At 36.3% G+C, this 22912-nt stretch overlaps 1 protein-coding gene across 1 annotated transcript in view; it reads left to right on the top strand.

Annotated features, from left to right (window-relative positions):
- The window catches only part of LOC105527487 (zinc finger protein 254-like), a 41772-nt gene extending 34822 nt beyond the window's left edge, over positions 1–6950 (top strand). The window contains 2 exon segments of the mRNA XM_011963807.1: positions 4825–6527; positions 6530–6950. Coding sequence (XP_011819197.1) covers positions 4825–6527; positions 6530–6553 — 1727 coding nt within the window. The 3' untranslated portion in view covers positions 6554–6950.
- Positions 6951–22912: the final 15962 nt, after the last annotated feature.

Raw genomic sequence — 22912 nt, 5'->3', positions numbered from 1 at the left:
AATGCAGAAATCACCGGTCTTCTGTGTCCTTCGCGCTGGGAGTTGGAGACTGCAGCTGTTCCTATTCGGCCATCTTGCTCCGCCCCCCTCTGGTCTCAAACTCTTGACCTCTTGATCCTCCCTTTTCAACCTCCCAAAGTGCTTACAGGTGTGAGCCACCGCACCTGGCTACCCTTGTTGTTGTTTTAATTACTTGTATATTTGTCATTTAGGTTTGTTGTGAATGGTTTTCTAATCCTGTGTAGATGAGTACTCATAAAATTCTTGTAATTTCAACATCCTATTTATGAATCTATATGATTTTTGTTGGGAGAAATACTTTTGGATTTGAATATAATTTATAACTATTATAACTCTGTATCACTTTTGGGTATTATTGTTTACTTGTCAAAAAAATAACAAAATTTACCACAAAATATTTTTAGATATTCAGTTTAGTCATATTAATTATCTTGACATTGCCATGCAACACATTGCTAAAATGTTTTTATCTTGCAAAGTTAAATCTTAATACATATTGATTACCAATTGTTTCTTTTTTTTTTTTCTTTTTTGAGGTGGAGTCTTGCTCTCTCACCCAGGCTGAAGTGCAGTGGCGCCATCTCAGCTCGCTGCAACCTCCACCTCCCAGGTTCAAGTGATTCTCGTGCCTCAGCCTCCTGAGTAGCTCAGATTACAGGTGCCCACCATCATGCCTGGCTAATTTTTTTATTAGAGATGGGGTTTCACCATGTTGGTCAGGCTCGTTTTAAACTCCTGACTTTAGGTGATCCACCTGCTTGGGTCTCTCAAAGTGCTCGGATTACAGGTGTGAGCCACCACGCCTGGCCCCAAGTTTTTCTGTTTTATGGCACTTTGTGAACACCACTCTGTTCTTTGTTTCTAAGAGTGTAACTCCTTCATGTATCTCATACGATCTTTTTGTGGCTGGCTAATTTCATTTTGCATAATGCCATCAACATTTATCTTTACAGTTGGTACAGTGTTTCCTGCTTTTTGAAGACTGAGTAATATTTCAGAATTTTTGTATTTCAAATTATGTCTACTGAATGATTTGGTGAAAGAAATTTGCATTGCTTTTACCTATTGGCTTGCAGTAACAATGCTGCAATAATTATGAGTATGTAAATGACTCCTTATATGACCATGTATGTGAACGTTTATATATGTGCTGCATTCTATTTTATTAGTCTACTTTTTCACCTTTATACTCATACCAAATTGTTTTAATTCTGTAGCTTTGTAGTGTGTTTTAATCAAGAACTTTAATGTCTGCAGCATTGTTCCTTTTATTTTTTGCAGATTGTTGGGTACTTTATTGTCTCTTGCGATTCTGTGTACTTTTGGGGTTGCTGTTCCTGTTTCTTCAAAAATGCAATGAGAAATTTGAAAAACATTGCATTAAGTCTGTGGATTGCATTGAGCAGGATGGACCTTTTCACAATATTAACTATTTCAACCTTTGTATAAAAGCACACTCAAGGGTGTGTTGTTTAATTTCTATGTATTTGTAAATTTTTCAGTTTTTCTCTCTTATTGTTGGATACTCATACTCCATTTTACTCATAGAAAGTAGTTCATAGGGCCGGGCGCGGTGGCTCAAGCCTGTAATCCCAGCACTTTGGGAGGCCGAGACGGGCGGATCACGAGGTCAGGAGATCGAGACCATCCTGGCTAACACGGTGAAACCCCGTCTCTACTAAAAAATACAAAAATCTAGCCGGGCGAGGTGGCGGGCGCCTGTAGTCCTAGCTACTCAGGAGGCTGAGGCAGGAGAAGGGAGGGAACCCGGGAGGCAGAGCTTACAGTGAGCAGAGATCTTGCCACTGCACTCCAGCCTGCGCGACAGAGCGAAACTCTGTCTCAAAAAAAAAAAAAAAAAAGTAGTTCATAGAAGTTTACTTTTAAAAATTTTGGTAAGACTTCCTTTTTGGCTTAAGATGTGGTTTATCAAGGAAAATGTATGAGCTATTGAGAAGGGTGTGTATTCTGATGTTGTTGAGGAGTGTTCTCCATAACTCTGGAATAATTGTTTTATACTGCCTTTAAGTAGTCTGTTCGCTTATTAACATTCTTTCTTGTTTTTTTTTTATTGCAGAAAGTGTGGTATTAAAATATCTTGCTATAATTATATTGCTTTCTGTGTGTTTCTTCCATTCTGTCAATATTTGCTTTATATATTTGGAACCCTAATGTGAGACACACACACACACACACACACACACACACACACACACACACACAAATTTTTCATAGGTTCCCAGTGAATAAATCTATTATTTTTTGATGTCCTTCTTTGTTTCTTTGGAGTTTCAATTTCAAATACATTTTATAATATAATTTTTCACTTAAGATGTAGCTTGTGTAAGATTATTTTGACTGTTTCTGCTCTCATTTGATTAATATTTTCATGGAATGTCTACTTTCTTCCTGCCTCTTCTAGTCTTTTTTTATTATTAGATTTCAACTGACTCTTGTAGAAAGGCAAGATGAATCTCGGTTTTTAAAATATTTTAATAGAACTATTTATTGAAAGTATGTCTCAATTTAAAAGTTAATTTTTTATATATTTAAATAATTTTCTGAAATAGAAAGATTGTTACTTTATTAAGTATTTTATTTGATCCTTGCGTCTTTGTCTTTTATTCTCTTTCCATCTTTGTGTCTTTTTGATATTTGTATTGATAGGCTTTCACTTATTTTGTTTTGTGTATTTATACAAATATTTTTGTGGTACCTTGGGGTGTTACATATAACCTCTAAAAGATACAACATATTTTAATCTGGTAAATAAACTTAAGTTGTATACAAAAATTTGTTCTTACTACACCTTCCCTCAAATTTGTCATTGATGTTGTTAATGGTATCTTTTTATATTGTATGTTCATTAATGAATATTTATGATGATTTCTATGCTTTTATCCTTCAAATTTCAGAGACTAATTAAAAATGTTTTCTGCACCACTAGGGTAATGCTAAGAATTTCTACTTTTGTGTATTTGCATATTTTTTCCCAGAAAATCATATATTTTTATATTATTCTGTTTTTTTTTTAATCATGTTATTTTCAGTAGAATGAACTGTTTTCAGCACCTTTTATCTGTAGGGCATATGTACTTCCAATGTACTTTTTTAGAATTTGGTTACTTTGGAAGGTGTTTACGTTTTTTATTTGGCATGACAGATTCACTGATGATATTATTCTCAATTAATTGAAGCTATTTTTTTTCACAATTTTTTTCATGACTACATCATACAGTTCCCTTATGGCCTGCAAAATTTTTGTTAACAGTTCACTGATTATCTCATAAGAGTATGTTTGTAAATGGCACATCACTTCTTTTTCTCTTTCTTTCTTTCTTTTTTTTTTTTTTGGAGACAGAGTCTCACTGTATCCCTCAGCCAGGCTGGAGTGTAGTGGTGCGACGTGAGCTCACTGCAATCTCCACTTGCCGGGTTCAAGTGGTTCTCCAGCCTCAGCTTCCTGAGTAGCTGGGATTACAGGCATGCACCACTACGCCTGGCTAATTTTTGTAGTTTTAGTAGAGATGGGATTTCGCCATGTTGGTCAGGTTGGTCTCAAACTCCTGACCTCAGGTGATCAGCCCACCTCAGCCTCAAAGTGCCTGGATTACTGGTATGAGCCACCGTGCCTGACCTGGCACATCAGTTTTATCTTACAGCTTCAAAGATAATCTTTTTGTCTGTGACTTTTGAAATTGTGCTTATGTATGTGTTTGTAATAAATATCTTTTTCTTATTCTAGTTTGTTGAGCTTTTTTATTTTTACATCTTTTTTTTTTTTTTTTACTTTCAGGATCTGTCAGTTTTTTTGTGTATATTTTATCTCCACAATTTCTGTTTTTTGATATCTTAAATATTTTTTATTCTCATCCTCATTTTTCTAATTTTCCATAGTTGTCTCTATTCCTATTTTAATCAGTATTCAGTTTATTACCAAATATTAAAGTTAATGTATACATCTTTTTTATGGTTTCAGAAAATTTTATATTTTTGGTGGGATTGTATTGCCCTATTTTGTATATATTATAATCTTTGATTGAGATTTGGACTTTAAAAAAAGCTTCTTGTCAAAATCTTCATAATGTAGCTTTGTCCTGGCATATTCTGAAAACAATTTTCTTGGCTGTTGATTATGAGAGTTCCTTAAACATGTTCTTAGGATATGTGTTGTCTGAAATTTTGTGTTTATTCTTTAGTTAAGAGAGTTTACTCATGTTACTTTGTAGAGTCAGTCATCATTTGCTACACCTGTTCCATATCTGTGGTACTGCAGTCTGTCTGCTGCTGTAACATTTTTCTTTGGTCTCAGCAGACTCAAACTCTCATTCCAAAATATACCACCATTTCTTTCAGTGCTTTATGTCATGAGAGACAGAAACCAGTGTCAAGAAAAACCACTAAAAGCCAGAAATGACAATGAATGTGCCAGTATTTTACCTTTCTTTTAAAACAGAAACCAAGAGTTGGCAATTTAGTTGTAAAGGCACTATGTTATAGTGGGAACCAGGAAAAGATGTGTTGAGTAAATTTGACAAACTTTTCTTTTTCTTCCACGTGTTTCTTTTATATTGTGCTCACCTGGGACACTGCACACACTTGACTCATTTATAACTTTTCCACAGATGTATTTTGGTCTGTATGTTTTTGTTACATTTATGTCTATGAAAGAATTAGGGCCTGTGGTATTTTGCAGTGCCATCTTGTTTATGTAGTTTGTATAATTTTATAGGTAAGATTTTAAAACTATATTCATCTGAGTCTAGTAAATGGAGTAATTTATTTATTTATTTATTTTTTCAGGTATATGTCCTCATTTTGCTCAAGACCTTTGGCCAGAGCAGGGCATGGATGATTCTTTTCAAAAAGTAATACTGAGAAGATATGAAAAATACGGACCTGAGAATTTACAGTTAAGAAAAGGCTATAGAAGTGTGGATGAGTGTAAGGTGAACAAAGAAGGTTATAATGCACATAACCAGTGTTTCACAGCTGCCCAGAGCAAAGTATTTCAAAGTGATAAATATTTGAAAGTCTTATTTAAATTTTTAAATTCAAACAGACATAAGATAAGACATACTGAAAAGAAATCTTCCAAATGTAAAAAATGTGTCAAACCATTTTGCATGCTTTCACATAAAACCCAACACAAAAGCATTTATCATAGAGAGATGTCCTACAAATGTAAAGAATGTGGAAAAACCCTTAATTGGTCCTCAACCCTTACTAATCATAGGAAAATTTATACTGGAGAGAAATCCTACAAATGTGCAGAGTATGGCAAAGCTTCTAAGCAACTGTCAACCCTTACTACACATGAAATAATTCATGCTGGAGAGAAACTCTACAAATGTGAAGAATGTGGTAAAGCTTTTAATCGACCCTCAAATCTTACTACACATAAGATAATTCATACTGGAGAGAAACCTTACAAGTGTGAAGAGTGTTGCAAAGCATTTTTCTGGTCCTCAACCCTTACTGAACATAAGAGAATTCATACTAGAAAGAAACCCTACAAGTGTGAAGAATGTGGCAAAGCATTTATATGGTCCTCAACCCTAACTAGACATAAGAGGATGCACACTGGAGAGAAACCTTACAAATGTGAAGAATGTGGCAAAGCTTTTAGCCAATCCTCAACCCTTACTACACATAAGATAATTCATACAGGAGAGAAACGCTACAAATGTTTAGAATGTGGCAAAGCTTTTAAGCAACTCTCAACTCTTACTACACATAAAATAATTCATGTTGGAGAGAAACTCTACAAATGTGAAGAATGTGGCAAAGGTTTTAATCGATCTTCAAATCTTACTACACATAAGATAATTCATACTGGAGAGAAACCTTACAAGTGTGAAGAATGTGGCAAAGCTTTTATCTGGTCCTCAACCCTTACTAAACATAAGAGAATTCATACTAGAGAGAAACCCTACAAATGTGAAGAATGTGGCAAGACATTTATATGGTCCTCAACCCTAACTAGACATAAGAGGATGCACACTGGAGAGAAACCCTACAGATGTGAAGAATGTGGCAAAGCTTTTAGCCAATCCTCAACCCTTACTACACATAAGATAATTCATACTGGAGAGAAACCCTACAGATGTGAAGAATGTGGCAAAGCCTTTAACTGGTCCTCAACTCTTACTAAACATAAGATAATTCATACTGAAGAGAAACCCTACCAATGTGAGAAATGTGGAAAAGCCTTTAAGCAGTCTTCAATCCTTACTAACCATAAGAGAATTCATAGTGGAGAGAAACCCTACAAATGTGAAGAATGTGGCAAATCTTTTAGCCGGTCTTCAACTTTTACTAAACATAAGGTAATTCATACTGGAGTAAAACCCTACAAATGTGAAGAATGTGGCAAAGCCTTTTTCTGGTCCTCCACCCTAACTAAACATAGGAGAATTCATACTGGAGAGGAACCCTCCAAATGGGGAAAATGTGGCAAAGCCGTTAACCAGCCCTCACACCTCACCACAGATAGGATAACTCATATTGGAGAGAAATATTACAAGTATGAATAATGTGCCAAAGCCTATAAAAGTCCTCAATTCTTAATAGATATAAGATTATTCATACTGGAGAGAAACTACAAACCTAAGAGGGGTGCTGATGCTTTTGACAATACCTCAAGCTTTAAAGAAGATTATTCTGAAAAATCCTAGAAATGTGAAGAATGTGGCAAAGCCTTTCAATGATTGTCACACTTGATTGTAGGTAAGATAATTCATACTGGAGAAAACTACCAGTGTGAACAATGTGGCCAAGCTTCGAACCAATGCTCACCCCTTATTGCACAGGAAAGCATTTATACTTGAGAACAAATGTACAAATATAGGCAAAGTAAAAAAGCCATTAATGCCTCCCCACATCTTACTCAAAATCATAGAGTTCATACTAAATAAAAGCATTAAAATCTACTCTCAGAAGATCAGAAAATATGTCTTTAAAGTATAGAAGACTATTTATTTTGAAAAAGCGTTACAAATATGAAGAGGATTGTAATATCTTTACTTGCATCACAGATTTTATTTTACACATTTTGTACTGGAGAAAAACCCTCAAGCAGTTGTTAAAATTTTGTTGAACATCAGGGAGTTTATATTGAAGAAAACCCTGCAAGTGTAATGAATTTGGAAAAACATTTTTTCAAAAACTACAAATTATAAACCACTGAAGTGTTCATCTAAAATATATTTTTGTAGATGCATTAAATATGAAAGACATTCAATCCAAAATTAAGTCTATGTGTATATCAGGGAACAATTCACAGTAGAAATATCTAGGGTGCTCAAACATTAGACATTACACTAAATCAGAGTGCTGAATGTAGAAAATAATACAAACTAAAATTTGTGTAAACATTATTTGTATATAACTTAACATTCAAAGTACTTTTTTAAAAACAGATTTTTTAAAAAGTGAATAATGTGTTAAACTCTTAAATTACTTCATGCTGTTTCATCATTCCTAGTGTATTCACATGTGAAAACATGTGACTAATTGTTGCTGCATAAAATATATGAGATTCTTTTTTTATTAGGCATTACTTATGATCTTTTCTATGAAAAGATAAGGACATTAAAATGTAAGATGCATGATGAAAATTTAAGTAGAGAGGCTCTTTGTGGTTAACTTATAATAGTGATGCATGAGGTAGGTGTTCATTATTATGTATGAAAAATATTCTTAATTTTAGTTAAAATTAAGTTATGTTATTTTATTGTACTATGGAATAATATGCAATATATTTTTAAATTATAAATTATGTGTGAACTTCGCTTTTCAATTCAACATTTTTAACATGTTAAAAACTATTGTGAATTCAATGAAGTGTTCTTAATGCCACTAACATTAACCTGTTCCACCTTACTCAAGAGTGTAGGTAAAAGATGGTAACAGTACACTATTTTGTAAGATAATGGACTGACATCTCTAGCAATCTTTTTTGCTAGTGACTTTAAATTGCCAATAAGGTAAAGAATATTCTTCCTGTGGGTTAAATTTTTATTCTTATTTTCAGATTTAAATTTATTTTTCTTAATTTTTGTGGATACATAATATGTGTATATATGTATGCCATGTATGGTATATTTTGATGCAGGCATACGCTATATAATAATCACATTAGAGGAAATGAGATATCCATTACCTCTAGCATTTATTCTTTTTATTACAAGCAATTCAATTCTACTATTTTAGTTATTTTTATATTTACAATTGTTATTGACTACAGGGTCATTTTTATGGTCATAATAAAAAATTATATACAAACGTAAAATCCATACATTTCTGAGTTCTGAATAAATATTTTAAAAAATTTTAATATATTTTTCTTTGAACATGTGGCCTCTGCCCGCAAGCACATACGGACTCTTAGAATTGATTTACATAAAATTAAATATATATACATCTGTTAAAGATAAACCTTAGGTGTAAATAAATTATGGAGCAAGTATATTTGTGTGAGTACAGGTTTGAAAGTTTTTAGCAGCAAAAATTAGTATTAGAACAAAATAAATTATTTTAATAAGGTGTCTAATTTACTAGAAAACAAAAATTTTCAAAAATGCTGAAACCAAATTTATGCTATTTGCTTTGTGTTGAATTCATTTCTGTACAGTCTTTGGGCTTATGATTCAGAATCTCCCCTTGCGAATTCTATGTTTTAACTTGACTGGTACTCATGCTAGACCCACAACTTTGTTTTTTTTTTTTTTTTTTTGTTACTTGTTTGCTTGTTTGTTTATCTATTTATTTTTGAGACAGAGTCTTGCTCTGTCACCAAGGCTGAAGTTCAATGGTGCGATCTTGGCTCACTGTAATCTCTGCCTTTTACGTTCAAGCAATTCTCCTGCCTCAGCCTCCCAAGTAGCTGGGATTATAGGTGCCTGCCACCATGCCCAGCTAATTTTTGTATTTTTAGTAGAGATGAGGTTTCACCATGTTGGTCAGGCTGGTCTTCAACTCCTGAACTTAGGTGATCCACCCACCTTGGCCTCTGAAAGTCCTGGGATTACAGGTGTGAGCCACTATGCCTGACCTATGTAATAGTTTTAGAAGTATTATGTGAGCTGGTCTGTAATTATAAGAATATATGTATTTTTTAATTTTGCCGTTCCTTAAGTTATTGAGGTACATGTGGTATCTGGTTAGATGAATAAGTTCTTAAGTGGTGACTTGTGAGATCCTGGTGCAACCATCATCTGAGCAGGATACACTCCACCATGTAAGTTGTCTTTTATCTCCTCCTCCATCTCTTTCCCCAAAGTCCCCAAAGTTCATTGTATAATTCTTATGCTTTTGTGTCCTCATAGCTTATCTCCCACATATCAGTGAGAACATATGATGTTTGGTTTTCCATTCCTGAGTTACTTCACTTAGAATTACAGTCTCCAGTCTCATCCAGGTCATTGCAAATGCTGTTAATTCATTCCTTTTTGTGGCTGAGTAGTAGTCTGGTGTGTGTTTTTGTGTGTGTGTGTGTGTATATCCACTTATTGATTGCTAGGCATTTCAGTTGATTCTGTGATTTTTTTAGTTGCGGATTGTGCTGCTAGAAACATGCACGTGCAAGTATCTTTTTCAAATAATGACTAGTTTTTCTCTGGATAGATACCCAGTAGTGGGCTTGCTGGATCAAATAGTAGTTCTACTTTTAGTTCTTTAAGGAATATCATCCACACTGTTTTTCATAGCAGCTGTACTAGTTTACATTCCCAACAGCAGTGTAGAAGTTGTTTAATATGTTTGTTCCTTAGTGCCATAAAGAAATAGCACTTGAACATAAATTTAATTTGTTTAATAAGGCCATTTTTACTTCCAGCAGAAAGTGCACACTCACCAGCAGTTTTGCCACGAGAGTACAACGAACAAAGGAGACAGGGTCATTTATTACCTGACGCTTCCACCCTACTGCTGTGTCCGGTTTCCGTTGGCTGGAATGGGACCTCACATTCTGTATTTGTCCTGATTAGCTAGCAACTTAGAAGTTTTTAAAAGAGGCAAAGGTAAAGGAGAACAAAGAAAGGAGTGAGTAACTTGTGGAATGCTGAGAAAGGTAAAACCACTTTTAAATAAGGAAGAGGAACAGGTTATGACCTAATGCTTGTGTGGACCACTATAAGCATGCCAGGGCAAATATTTAGGAGTACAGGTCTTTGAATAAATTTTGCTTCTAAGAAAAGTTACCATTTATTCCCAATTAGATGGGGGGAAAAAACTTTGAAGAGGAAACTCTACTTTACTTTTTACAAAGTGTTCCCTAATCACCACATCCACGTCAACATCTACAGTCTTTTGATCTTTTGATTATGACCATTCTTGCAGGAATAAGGTGGTTTTGCATTGTGGTTTTGATTTTCATTTCCCTGATCATTAGTGATGTTGAGCATTTTTTCATGTTTGTTGTCCATTTCTATATCTTCTTTTGAGAATTGTCTTTAGCACAGTTTTTGGTTTTTTTTTTCTTACTGATTTGTTTGAGTTCCTTGTAGATTCTGGATATTTTCTCCCACTGTGTGAGTTGTCTGTTTACGCTGTTTACTGTTCCTTTTGCCATGCAAAATCTCTTTATTTAATTAAGTCCCAGCTATTTATCTTTGTTTATACTGCATTTGCTTTTGGGTTTTTGGTCATGACATTTTTGCCTAGCCAATGTCTAGAAGGGTTTTTCCATTGCTATCTTCCAGAATTTTTATAGTTTCAGGTCTTAGGTTTAAGTCCTTAATCCATCTTGAGTTGATTTTTTTTATATATAAGGTGAGAGATGAGGATCCGGTTTTATTCTCCTACATGTGACTAGCCAATTATCCCAACACCATTTGTTGAAATGAGTGTCTTTTCCCCACTTTATGTATTTTTACTTTTTTGAAGATTGCTTGGCTGTAATTATTTCACTTTATTGCTGGGTTCTCTGTTCCATTGGTGTGTGTGTCTTTTTTTTTTTTTTTTTTTTTCGCCCAGGCTGGAATGCAGTGGCGCGATAGCTCACTGCAAGCTCTGCCCCCCGGGTTCACGCCATTCTCCTGCCTCAGCCTCCCGAGTAGCTGGGACTACAGGCGCCTGCCACCATGCCCGGGTAATTTTTTGTATTTTTAGTAGAGACGGGGTGTCACCGTGGTCTCGATCTCCTGACCTCGTGATCCACCCGCCTTGGCCTCCCAAAGTGCTGGGATTACAGGCGTGAGCCACCGCGCCCAGCCGTGTGTGTCTATTTTTATACCAATACCATGCTGTTTTGGAGACTATGATTTTGTAGTATAGTTTGAAATCAGGTAGTGTGGTGCCTCCAGATTTGTTTTTTGCTTAGTTTTTCTTTGGCTCTGTGGCCCTTTTTTGGTTCCATATGAATTTTAGAATTGTTTTTTCTAACTTTGTGAAGAATGATGATAGTATTTTGATGAGAGTTGTGCTGAATTTGTAGATTGCTTTTGGCGGTATGGTCATTTTCACAATATTGATTCTACCCATCCTTGAGCATGGAATGTGTTTTCATTTGTTCGTGTCATCTATGATTTCTTCCAGTAGTGTTTTGTAGTTTTCCTTTTAGAGGTCTTTTGACTCCTTCATTAGGTATATTTCTAAGTTTTTCTTTTTCTTTTTTTTCAGCTATTGTAAAAGGGAAGTTCTGGATTAAATTCTCCATTTGGTTTCTGTTGGTGAATAAAAGAGCTACTGATTTGTGTACATTAATCTTGTATCCAGAGACTTAGCTGAATTCTTTTATCAGTTGTAGGAGCCTTCTGGAGGAGTCCTTAGGCTTTTCGAGGTAAATGATCATATCATCAGCAACCAGGGACAGTTTTACTTCCTGTTTACTGACTTGGATGCCCTTTATTTCTTTTTCTGGTCTGATAACTCTAGAGGGCGTCCGGGACTATGCTGGAGAGGATGTCCAGGACTATGTTGGTGAGAGTGGGCATCCTAGTCTTGTTTCCATTCTCAGAGAGAATGCTTTCAACTTTTCCTCATTCAGTATTATGTTGGCTGTGGGTTTGTTGTAGATTGCTTTTATTACCTTAAACTGTTCCTTGTATGCCAGCTTTGCTGAGAGGTTTTGTTTGTTTGTTTTCACAGAGTTTTGCTCTTGTTGCCCAGGCTGGAGTGAAATGGCATGATCTCAGCTCACCAAAACCTCCGTCTCCTGGGTTCAAACGATTCTCCTGTCTTAGCCTCCCAAGTAGCTGAGATTACAGGCACATGTCACCATGCCTGGCTAATTTTTGTACTTTTAGTAGAGACGAGGTTTCATCATATTGGTCAGGCTGGTCTTGAACTCCTGATGTCAGGTGATCTGCCTGCCTCCGCCTCCCAAAGTGCTGGGATTACAGGCGTGAGCCCCCGTGTGCCAGACCAAGCTGAGAGTTTTACTTACAAAGGGATGCTGGATTTTGTCGAATGCTTTTTCTGCATCTATTGAGATGATCATGCTATTTTTATTTTCAATTCTATTTTTGTGGTGTGTTGACTTGTGTCTGTCAGACCATCCCTGCATCCCTGGTATGAAACTCACTTTATCATGGTGGATTATCTTTTTGACATGTTAGATTCGGTTAGCTAGTATTTTTTTAAGGATTTTAGCATCAATGTTTATCAAGGGTATTGGCCTGCAGTTTTCTTTCGTAGTTGTGTCTTTTCCTGATTTTGGTACTAGGGTGATGCTGACTTAATAGAATGAATTAGGGAGGGTTCCTTATTTCTCTATCTGGTGGAATAGTGTCAAGAAGATTGGTACCAATTCTTTGAATGTCTGGTAGAATTCTGCTTTGAATCCGTCTGGTCCTGGACTTTTTATTGGTAATTTTTTAAATTACAATTTTAATCTCACTGCTTGTTATTGGTCTGTTCAGGGTATCTAGTTCTTCTTGATTTAAGCTAGGAGGATTGTATTTTTACAAGAATTTATTCTTCTAGGTTTTCTAATTTATGTGTGTAGAGGTGTTCATAGTAGTCTTGAATGATTTTTTGTATTTCAGTGGTGTCAGTTATAATATCTCCTGTTTCATTTCTCAGTGAGATTATTTGGATTTTCTCTCTTTTCTTGCTTAATCTTGCTAGTGGTCTATCAATTTTATTTATATTTTCAAAGAAGCAGCTTTTTGTTTCATTTATCTTTTGTATTTTTTTGTTTCAATTTCATTTAGTTCTGCTCTGATCTTGGTTATTTTCTTTTTTTCTTCTGGATTTGGGTTTCGATTTGTTCTTGTTTCTCTAGTTTCTTGTGGTGTGACCTAAGATTGTCTGTTTGTGCTCTTTCAGACTTTTTGATGTAAGCATTTAGGGCTATGAACTTCCCTTTTAGCACCACCTTAGCTGTGTCCCAGAGGTTTTGATAGGTTGTGTCATTATTGTCATTCTGTTTGAAGAATTTCTTTATTTTCATATTGATTTGGATTTTGCCCCAGTGCTTATTCAGGAGCAGCTTATTTAATTTCCGTATATTTACGTGGTTTTGAAGTTTCCTTTGGGAGTTGATTTCCAGTTTTATTCCACTGTGGTCTGAGAGAGTGCTTGGATATAATTTCAATTTTCTTAAATGGTTGTGGCTCATTTTATAACCTGTCATATGGTCTGTCTTGGAGAAAGTTCCATACACTGTTGAGTAGAAAGTGTGTTCTGTAGTTGTTGAATGAAATGTTTTGTATATGTCTTTTAAGTCCATTTTTTTCCAGGGTATAATTTAAATCCACTGTTTCTTTGTTGACTTTCTGTCTTGATGGCCTATCTAGTGCTGTCAGTGGAGTTGAAGTTCCGCACTATTGCGTTATTGCTGTCTATCTCATTTCTTAGGTCTGTTATCAATTGTTTTATAAATTTGGGTCCTCCAGGATTAGGTGGATATATGTTTAGGGTTGTGATGTTTTCCTGTTGGACCAGCCATTTACCATTATATAATGCCCCTCTTTGTCTCTTTTAACCACTGTTAAAGTTTGTTTTGTCTTATAAAAGAATAGCTACCCCTGCTTGTTTTTGGTGTCCATTTGCATGAAGCGCCTTTTTCCAGTCCTTTAAGTTTATGTGAGTCCTTATGTGTTCGGTGAGTCTCCTGAAGATAGCAGATAGTTGGCTGGTTAGTTCTTATCCATTCTGTAGTTCTGTTTTAAGTGGAGCATTTAGGCCATTTACATTCAATGTTAATATTGAAATGTATGGTACCACTGTGTTCATTATGCTCTTTGTTGCCTGCATACTTTGGTGATTTGTTTTGTTTTGTTTTTTGGAAATGGAATCTCACTGTGTCACCCAGGCTGGAGTGCAGTGGCGCCATCTTGGTTCACTGCAACTTCTGCCTCCCAGGTTCAAGCGATTCTCCTGCCTCAGGCTCCCAAGTAGCTGGGAGTAGAGGTGCCCGCAACCACGCATGGCTAACTTTTTTGTACTTAGTAGAGACGGGGATTCACCATATTGGCCAGGCTGGTCCTGAACTCCTTGCCTTGTGATCTGCCTGCCATGGCCCCCAAAAATGCTGAGATTATAGGTGTGGACCACTGCACCTGGCCTTTTTTTTTTTTTGGTTTGTCATTTTTGTTTTTTATCTTGTATTTCTGTTTTATAAATCCTGTTTGATTTCTGCTGTAAAGAGATTCTGTTTGGATATGTTTCCAGGATTTGTTTTATGAACTAGAGTTTCTCTTAGCAGATTTTCTATTAGGGGCTTGGTAATGGTGAATTCTCTCAACATTCGTTTGTCTGAAAATGACTGTATCTTTCCTTATATATGATGCTTAGTTTCGTGGGATGGAAAATTCTTGACTGATAATCGTTTTGTTTGAGGAGGCCGTAGTTGGGGCCCCAATCCCTTCTAACTTATAAGGTTTCTGCTGAGAAATCTGCTGTTAATCTGATAAGTTTTCTTTTATAGGTTACCTGGTTCTCTCTCACAGTTCTTAAGATTTTTTTGTCTTAACTTTGGATAACCGGATCATAATGTGCTAAGGTGAAGATCTTTTTGCTATTAATTTCCCAGCTGTTCTTTGTGCTTCTTATATTTGTATGTCTAGGTCCCTAGCAAGGTCAGAGAAGTTTTACTTGATTATTCCCTCAAATATGTTTTCCAGGCTTTTAGAATTGTTTTCTTCCTCAGGAACACCAAATATTCTTAGGTTTGGTCATTTAACATAATTCCAGACTTCCTAGAGGCTTTGTTTATATTTTCTTATTCTATTTTCTTTGCCTTTGTTGGATTGGGTTAATTCAAATACCTTGTCTTTGAGCTCAGAATTTCTTCTTCTACTTGTTAATTTGTATTGCTGAGACTTGCCAGATCATTTCACATTTCTAAAAGTATGTCCAATGTTTCGTGATTTTTGTTTTTTGTTTTTTGTTTGTCTGTTTTTAAGCTATCTATTTCATTGAATATTTTGCCTTTCACTTCTTGTATGATTTTTTTGGATTTCCTTGTATTGGGCTTAGCTTTTCTCTCATCCCTCCCTGATTAGCTTAATAACTAACCTCCTGAATTCTTTTTTTGGATAAATCGGGGATTTCTTCTTGGTTTGGTTCCATTGCTGGTGAACTAGTGTGATTTTTTAGGGGGGGTGTTGATGAACATTGTTTTGTCATTTGCTTTTCTGTTCCTTCTCATTTGGGTAGGCTCTGTCAGAGGGAAGGTCTAGGGCTGAAAGCAGTTTAGATTTTTTTGACCCACAAGGTGTTCTCTTTTTTCTGTGGATGTGGTTTCCTGTGAGCTGAGCTGCAGTGATTGGTTGTGTGTCTTCTGGGTCTAGCCACCCCAGTGAGTTTTCCCTGCTCCAGGCTGATACTTGGGGTTGTCTGCACAGAGTCCTGTGATTTAAATCGACTATAGATCTCTCAGCCATGGAAAGCAGTGCCTGTTCCAGTGGAGGCGGTGAAGGGTGCAGTGGACTCTGTGGGAGTCCTTAGTTTTGGTGGTTTAATGCTTTATTTATTTATTTGTTTGCTAGTGGGCTCCCTGCCAGGAGGTAGTGCTTCCCAGAAAGCATCAGCTGTAGTAGTGTGCAGAGGGACTGGTGATGGGTGGGGCCTTAGGACTCCCAACATCATAGTCCTTTGTCTTCCACTACCAGGGTGGATAGGGAAGAACCATCAGGTGCAGGGGCACTAGGCCTGTCTGAATTCAGACTCTACTTGGGCGGGTCTTGCTGTGGCTGGTATAGGGGATGCAGGTGAGAATCCCAGGTCACTGGAGTTGTGTACCTAAGAGGATTATAGTTGTCTCTGCTGAGTCACACAGGGTGTCAAGGAAATGGGGGAAAGCGGGTAGTCACAGGCCTCACTCAGCCCTCATGCAAACCATAGGGCCAGTCTCATTCCCACTGTGCACCCCACAGGAACCCCAAGTCTGTTTCCAGGTGGAAGGCTAGTTGGGCTTGAAAATTGCCCAAGGCTTTCTGCCTTCCAGCTGTGAAAAAAAGGGCTTTACTTCTTCCCCACCTGTGAAGTCTGCAAGCCAGATTCACGCCTTTCTCTGAGTTCTGACAAGAAGGCTTCTTGCCCCGTTCAAATTGTTACAAAGTTCAGCTAAGGAAGTCCTTCTCCACTTGGAGTTTTACCCCTTGCTCCTCTGTCCTCCCTCCTGATGGATCCCTGTGGTGCCAGGCAGGAATGGGCTGCTTGGGGATTTATCGAGCCCCCAGGGCCTCCCTGCTGCCTGCTCAACCCCTGTATTTCACTCAGCTTGGTGCTCTAATTTGACGCAGCTCCAGGTAGTCAGGAAATGATCCCACAAACAGACTTTCACCTTCTCAAGTGGGGGTATGTGTTCGGGAGAGGAGGGTCTCCCTTTCTCACTTCTGCAGTTGGGACACTCACGGTATCTGGAGTGTCTCCAGGGTCCTGCAGGAGCAGTCTGCTTCCTTCAGAGGGTCTGCCCTAATGCCTTTAAAGACACATTCTCGAGATAAATGGGGTGATTTGTTCAGATAATCTCTCCTGAGAAGGAATCAGAGAAGAGAAAAAATGATTGATTCTCACATAAGCGTGTCCCAGGTAAAAACTGTCCACATTTTCTTTTAGAATGTCATGTGTTTAGAATTGCAATCATTTACATTTCTACTTCTGATGCTTTTGCCTAAGAAGATTATTTCAACTGCCTTTTCCTTTCTCATGACAGTGAAAGGACCTCTTTAAAATAATTTGCCTTATATATCAGAGCCTTATATTTATTCTCTCCATCCAGGTTTCTTACATATCACAATTGATACTCACCTTGAATTTTTATGCTGAAATAATTGAAAGTATTCCCTATGTTAACAGATCAGCCTGGGCAGGTGGGAATATAAAACATTCTTATTGGGGATGGTGCTGGGTCCTCAGATATCAGTGAGGGAGAAAAGTGCACCATTTATGTTCCACTTGAATGCTCCATCAGCTCTGTGAAGAACGTAATTTTTAAATGCACACTTAAAAAGAATGGAATTAATAGCCTGGAATAATTTAGAAAGATATGTAAGGGAATGAATTCAAATAAATTTACCTTCTAGAATGCTAAAGAGAGAGTATTTACATACACTATTACAAATTACAAAACATGGGCAACAGATGTGGCTTGAACTTTACATAAAACATTTTTTTCATGATCAGATTCAGATTATAATTTGTTTTTGGACCAGTAATCTCACTGAAGTCATGTTGCATCATCCTATATGTATCAGCACGTGATGCCAATCTGTCCCATTACTTTTATTCACTTGGTTAATGTGTTTTCAGAAAGATTTCTTCCCCCTCCCCAAGATGGAGTCTTGTTCTGTCACCCAGAGCTGGAGTGCAATGGCGCAATCTCAGTTCACTGCAACCTCTGCCTCCTAGGTTCAAGTGATTCCCCTACCTCAACCTCCTGAATAGCTGGGATTACAGGCATGAGACACCACGCCCAGCTAATTATTGTGTTTTTAGTAAAGATAGGGTTTCACCATGTTGGCCAGGCTGGTCTTGAACTTCTGACATTAAGATCCCCCTGCCTTGGCCTACAAATGTGCAGGCATTACAGGTGTGAGCCATCACTCCCAACCAGGATTTCTTCACTATAAAGTTACTTTATAAAAACTGTATTATATTCACAGTTACTTTGGAGAGACTTTCTGACTAACGTAAATAAACAATCACATTTAATCTGAAAGCTCCCCTGTTACACCAAGTGTCAGGTTCCAGTACAAGATGAGGTCTAACGAGTGGGTGGGTGAGTGGTGGGTTGCTGGAAAAACACTCGAGGAATGGTGGGGAGTTTTGACATGGCTTTATTCTGTCTGGGCACAAGCCTGGTCATGAGGCCTGTGTACAGGGTCAGCAGCTTTACTCTCTCTCCCTCTTCTGTCCACCTTTCTGTGTACTCCTAACACATAATAGCGGCTCAGAGCCAAGTATAAGCTTACACAACCAGGTTACATAATGAGCAGAATTGTGCACCTGCACTCCAAACTCACAGAGTCATGCTGAACCAGATGTTTACCTTGGCCTATTCTTGACCACAGCACATCTATTTTTCTTTCATTCCTTTTCTTTATAGTTTCTCTTTGTTTACACCTTGCTTTGGAAAATGAAGGCTGTCATCTTTTTTTTTTTTTTTTCTGGTCATATACACTAGAATAAAACCCAGGTTCAATCACTTACTAGATGTTTTACAAAGTATTTTCATTAAGCTAGAATCACTGACATCATTGGTGAGTTTGTTAGCAATGCAGTAACTCAGGTCTCATCCCAGATCTCTTGAGTTAGAATACATATTTTTAAAACATCTCGTTTATTGATGTATGCATTAAAAATTTGACAGGTACCTTCTAACTTCCTCTGACTTCTCCATATGAGAACTATACATAACTTACTCTATATAATGTAAATATGGCACTCAAAACTGTATATGCTTGTGTTTATGCCATAAATTTTATGCTGTATCATCAGAAAACTATAATACCTACCCTGGTTTTGTGGATCTTATTTTATTCTCTTTCCTCAGAATGATGGAATACATTAGAGAACCTTTCTCTATTAAATAATATTTTACTGGATAATTTCAGTCTCATGTAAAACAGAGCCAGTTCTCTTAACTCTCAAACACCTAGAGTAAAATTAACAATTCTGCCCATGGCCACTTGATAATTATGTGTGGGTGTTTGTGGTTTTTTAGAAAATGTTAACTTTCAAGGGTGTGGCCATAGCATTCTCTCAGGAGGAGTGGGTATGTCTGAATCCTGCTCAGTGAAATTTGTATGGAGATGCAGTGTTAGAGAACTACAGAAACCTGGTCTCTCTAGGTGAGAATAAATTTTCCCCAGATTTCCTAATATACCTTAAGGCTTCTGTATTCTCCCTCTGTAGAATGATTTTGGGAGTTTTTGCTCTGTATAAATTATTTTTAGATCAATACATTTAAGGAAAACTTGAAGTTTATTGGAACAGAGAAGAAAATTTTCAAGATGTTTTATCTTAAGAGGAACCTTCCCCCTTCTTGAACGATACTGTATCTTTCACTCTAATGATAATTCTAGAAATTCAGTGGCGTAAAGTATTGTTCCCCAAGTATTAAAATCCAGTGTTCATCACCAATTTTAAATTCAATAGTATTGAATAGTAGAGCTAAGAATCCAGAAATGTAACCTAAATTTTAACCTAAATATTCGAAAGATTCTGTCAGAAAACAGTATTTTGGAATTAAGTTTCTAGAATCTTTCATACTATTCTCTCCTCTCTACTGAACAGAGTACTAGGTTGGTAACTGGAGAATCCCAGAAAGTCATATTACTTTTTTTCTAACAAAACAGGTCTTGATATCTCTAACCCTGATCTGATCTGCCTTGAGCAAATAAAAGAGCCCTGGAATGTGAAGAGACATGAGACAGTAGTCAAATACTCAGACAGCTAAGCATGAATGAAGCAGATAACACAGACGAGAGGTACAAAGGCCAAAGAATTCCAGACCTTAAAATGTCCTATTAGGATGCTCTGCTTCAATGGAGATGTTTCCTAGAAAGTCTTTTTTTTTTTTTTTCTTATCTCTAGCTGTCAAATAGGAGCATCTTTTGTCCCATATCCTTAAATTCTCTAAGGACTCTACTTCCTATTTAGTGATTTTCGTTTGAGGGTGTTGTGAGAGCTAACGTCCTCTTTATGGATTATAAGGTATCACATGTTATTCCTATTGTTCCATTGCTTTGGGGGAATATAAGAATATCTCCAGTATTTTTGAGGAGCTGCATATAAGATTATTTCATAAGTTTTTCCTTCATGTCAGAAATGTGTGAGAGCAGTGGTGTATTAAGATTTGTTTCAGAAATCTCAGGAACATTAATAAGAGATGTTTCTTGTTATTTCTCTATTTCTTCATTTTGATATTAGCAATCCTAACAGATTTGAAGTGATAGCTCATCATTGTTTTCATTTGCAGTTGCCTCTTGGTAGGTGATAGTGAGCACTTTTTTATATATCTGTTGGTCATTTGTATATATTTGTTGGCAAAACATTTTTTCAGTCTTTTTACTATTTTTCAGGTGGATTATAATAATTATACTTGCCTTTACTTTGAATCTCCTATATATTTTTAATATTAAAATTTTCTTGTATATATGGTTTGCTATTGTGAGCATGCTGCAGTAAACATGAAATATAGTTTTGTTTTTTGATTTTTTTTTTTTTTGAGTTGGAGTCTTGCTCTGTTGCCCAGACTTGAGTGCAGGGGCTCGATCTCGGCTCACTGCAAGCTCCGCCTCCCAGATTCACTCCATTCTCCTGCCTCAGCCTCCCGAGTAGCTGGGACTACAGACCCCTGCCCGGCTAATGTTTTGTATTTTTAGTAGAGATGGGGTTTCACCGTGTTGGCCAGGATGGTCTCAATCTCCTGACCTCATGATCCTCCTGCCTTGGCCTCCCCAAAGTGCTGAGATTACAGGCGTGAGCCACCGTGCCTGGCCCAGATATCATTTTCATATAATAAACGATTTTTCTTTGGGTAGATACCCAATAATGAGATCTCTGAATCAAATGGTAGTTCTATTTTTAGTTGAGATTGAGCTTTTTTTTTTTCATATGCGTGTTGGCTATTTGTATTTTTTCATTCTTAGTAATGTTATTTGCCCGTTTTCAATGGAATCCTTTGTTTATTATGATATTTTTGAGTTGTTTGAATTATTTGCAAATTCTGAATATTAGTTCCATGTTGGCACATAGTTTGCAAATATGTTCTTTTATTCTGTAGGTTGCCTATTTACCCTGTTGATTATTTTTCTTGCTGTACTTAAACATTTTAGTTTGAATCCCATTTATCTATTTTTTTATATTAATAACATAATATAATAGTTTTTTTGTTTTTTGTTTTTGTGTTCCTGACTAATTTTGGTATCAAGGTGATACTGACCTCAGAGTGACTTAGGAAGAATTTCATTATCCTGAATATTTGGGAAGAGTTTCAGGAGGATTATTATTCTTAGTACATGTGGTAGAATTTGGCTGTGCATTTATCTACTCCTAAGCTTTTCTTTTTCAAGACTTTTTTTATTACTGCCTCAATCATGCTACTCATTATTGGTTTGTATTACTGTTGTATCCATTGAAATGTCTGTTATTTCACTTCTGATTGTTTATTTAGATCTCTCTTCTATTTTTGGTTATTCTAGCTAGCAATTTATCAATTTTGTCTTTTTGAAAAATTAACTGTGGTGTTGATAATTTTTATTGTTTTTGGTCTTTATTTCATTTGGTTCTGTTCTGATTTTTATTTTTTTTCTTGTAACTTGGAATTTGGTTTGTTATTAATTTTCTAGGTCCTTGAAGTGTTCTGTCAGGTCTTTAACATGTAAGGTTTCTACTTCTTTAATGCAGGCATTTAGGCTATAAACTGCTCTCGTTGTACTATATTTGCTGTATCTCACAGGTTTTATTATATTGTGTTTCTATTTCCATCTTTTTCTGACAATTTTTTAATTTTCATTTTAATTTTATTTTTGACATGAGTTTTACTGTGTCACCCAGGCTGGAGTGTAGTGGCACAATCTTGGCTTACTGCAACCTCTGCCTTCCAGGCTCAAGCGATCTTTTTATTTCAGCCTCCCGAGTAGCTAGGACTATAGGTGCGCACCACCAAATGTAGCTTTTTTTAAATACATTTTTTGTAGAGATGGGGTTTGTCATGTTGTCCAGGCTAGTCTCAAACTCCTGACATCAGGTGATCCACCTGCCTCAGCCTCCCAAAGTCCTGGGATTACAATTGTGAGCCACCATCCCTGGCCGGCCATTTTAATTACTTCACTTACACAGTGACTGTTTAGGAGTATGTTGTTTAAATTCTTTGTAAATTTAGAGTTTCTGAAATTTCTTTTGAAATATTGATTTGTAGTTTTATTCTACTGTGATCTAAGTAGGTAGTTGATATAATAGTGATTTATGGGGGTACTTTGTTGATTTGCCAATTTCCTATCTCAACGGTCTCTCTAATGCTGTGAGTAGAATGTTGAATTTCTCCACTATCATTGTGTTACTGTCTCTTTCTATAGGTTTAATAATATTTCTTTTTAAAATCTGGGTGCTTTGATGTTGGGTGCACAGACATTTAGAATTATTATATCTTTTTGCTGAAATGATTTCTTTATTCTTGGATGATTACCTTCTTTATCCTTTCTGTTGCCACTTTTTATTTAAAATGTTTTATTTGCTATACGTATAGATACTCCTGTTTGCTTTTGGTTTCTGTTTGTGTTAATATCTTCCTTCCTTTATTTTTAATCTATATGTGTCTTACAAGTAAGGTGAGATTCTTGTAGGCAACATAGAGTTGGACCATTTTTTCTTATTCATATCATAAATCTATACATTTCAATGAAGGATTTAATTTATATTCAAGGTTAATTTTTTCTTTTATTTTCTTTTCTTTTTTTTGAGATGGAGTCTCATTCTTTTTTTTTTTTTTTCA

The sequence above is a fragment of the Colobus angolensis genome, unplaced genomic scaffold, assembly GCF_000951035.1.
Source record: "Colobus angolensis palliatus isolate OR3802 unplaced genomic scaffold, Cang.pa_1.0 Scaffold627, whole genome shotgun sequence".
Lineage (NCBI taxonomy): Eukaryota > Metazoa > Chordata > Mammalia > Primates > Cercopithecidae > Colobus > Colobus angolensis.
The sequence above is the reverse complement of the archived record's forward strand: the minus strand, read 5'-3'. Positions and strand labels throughout refer to the sequence as shown.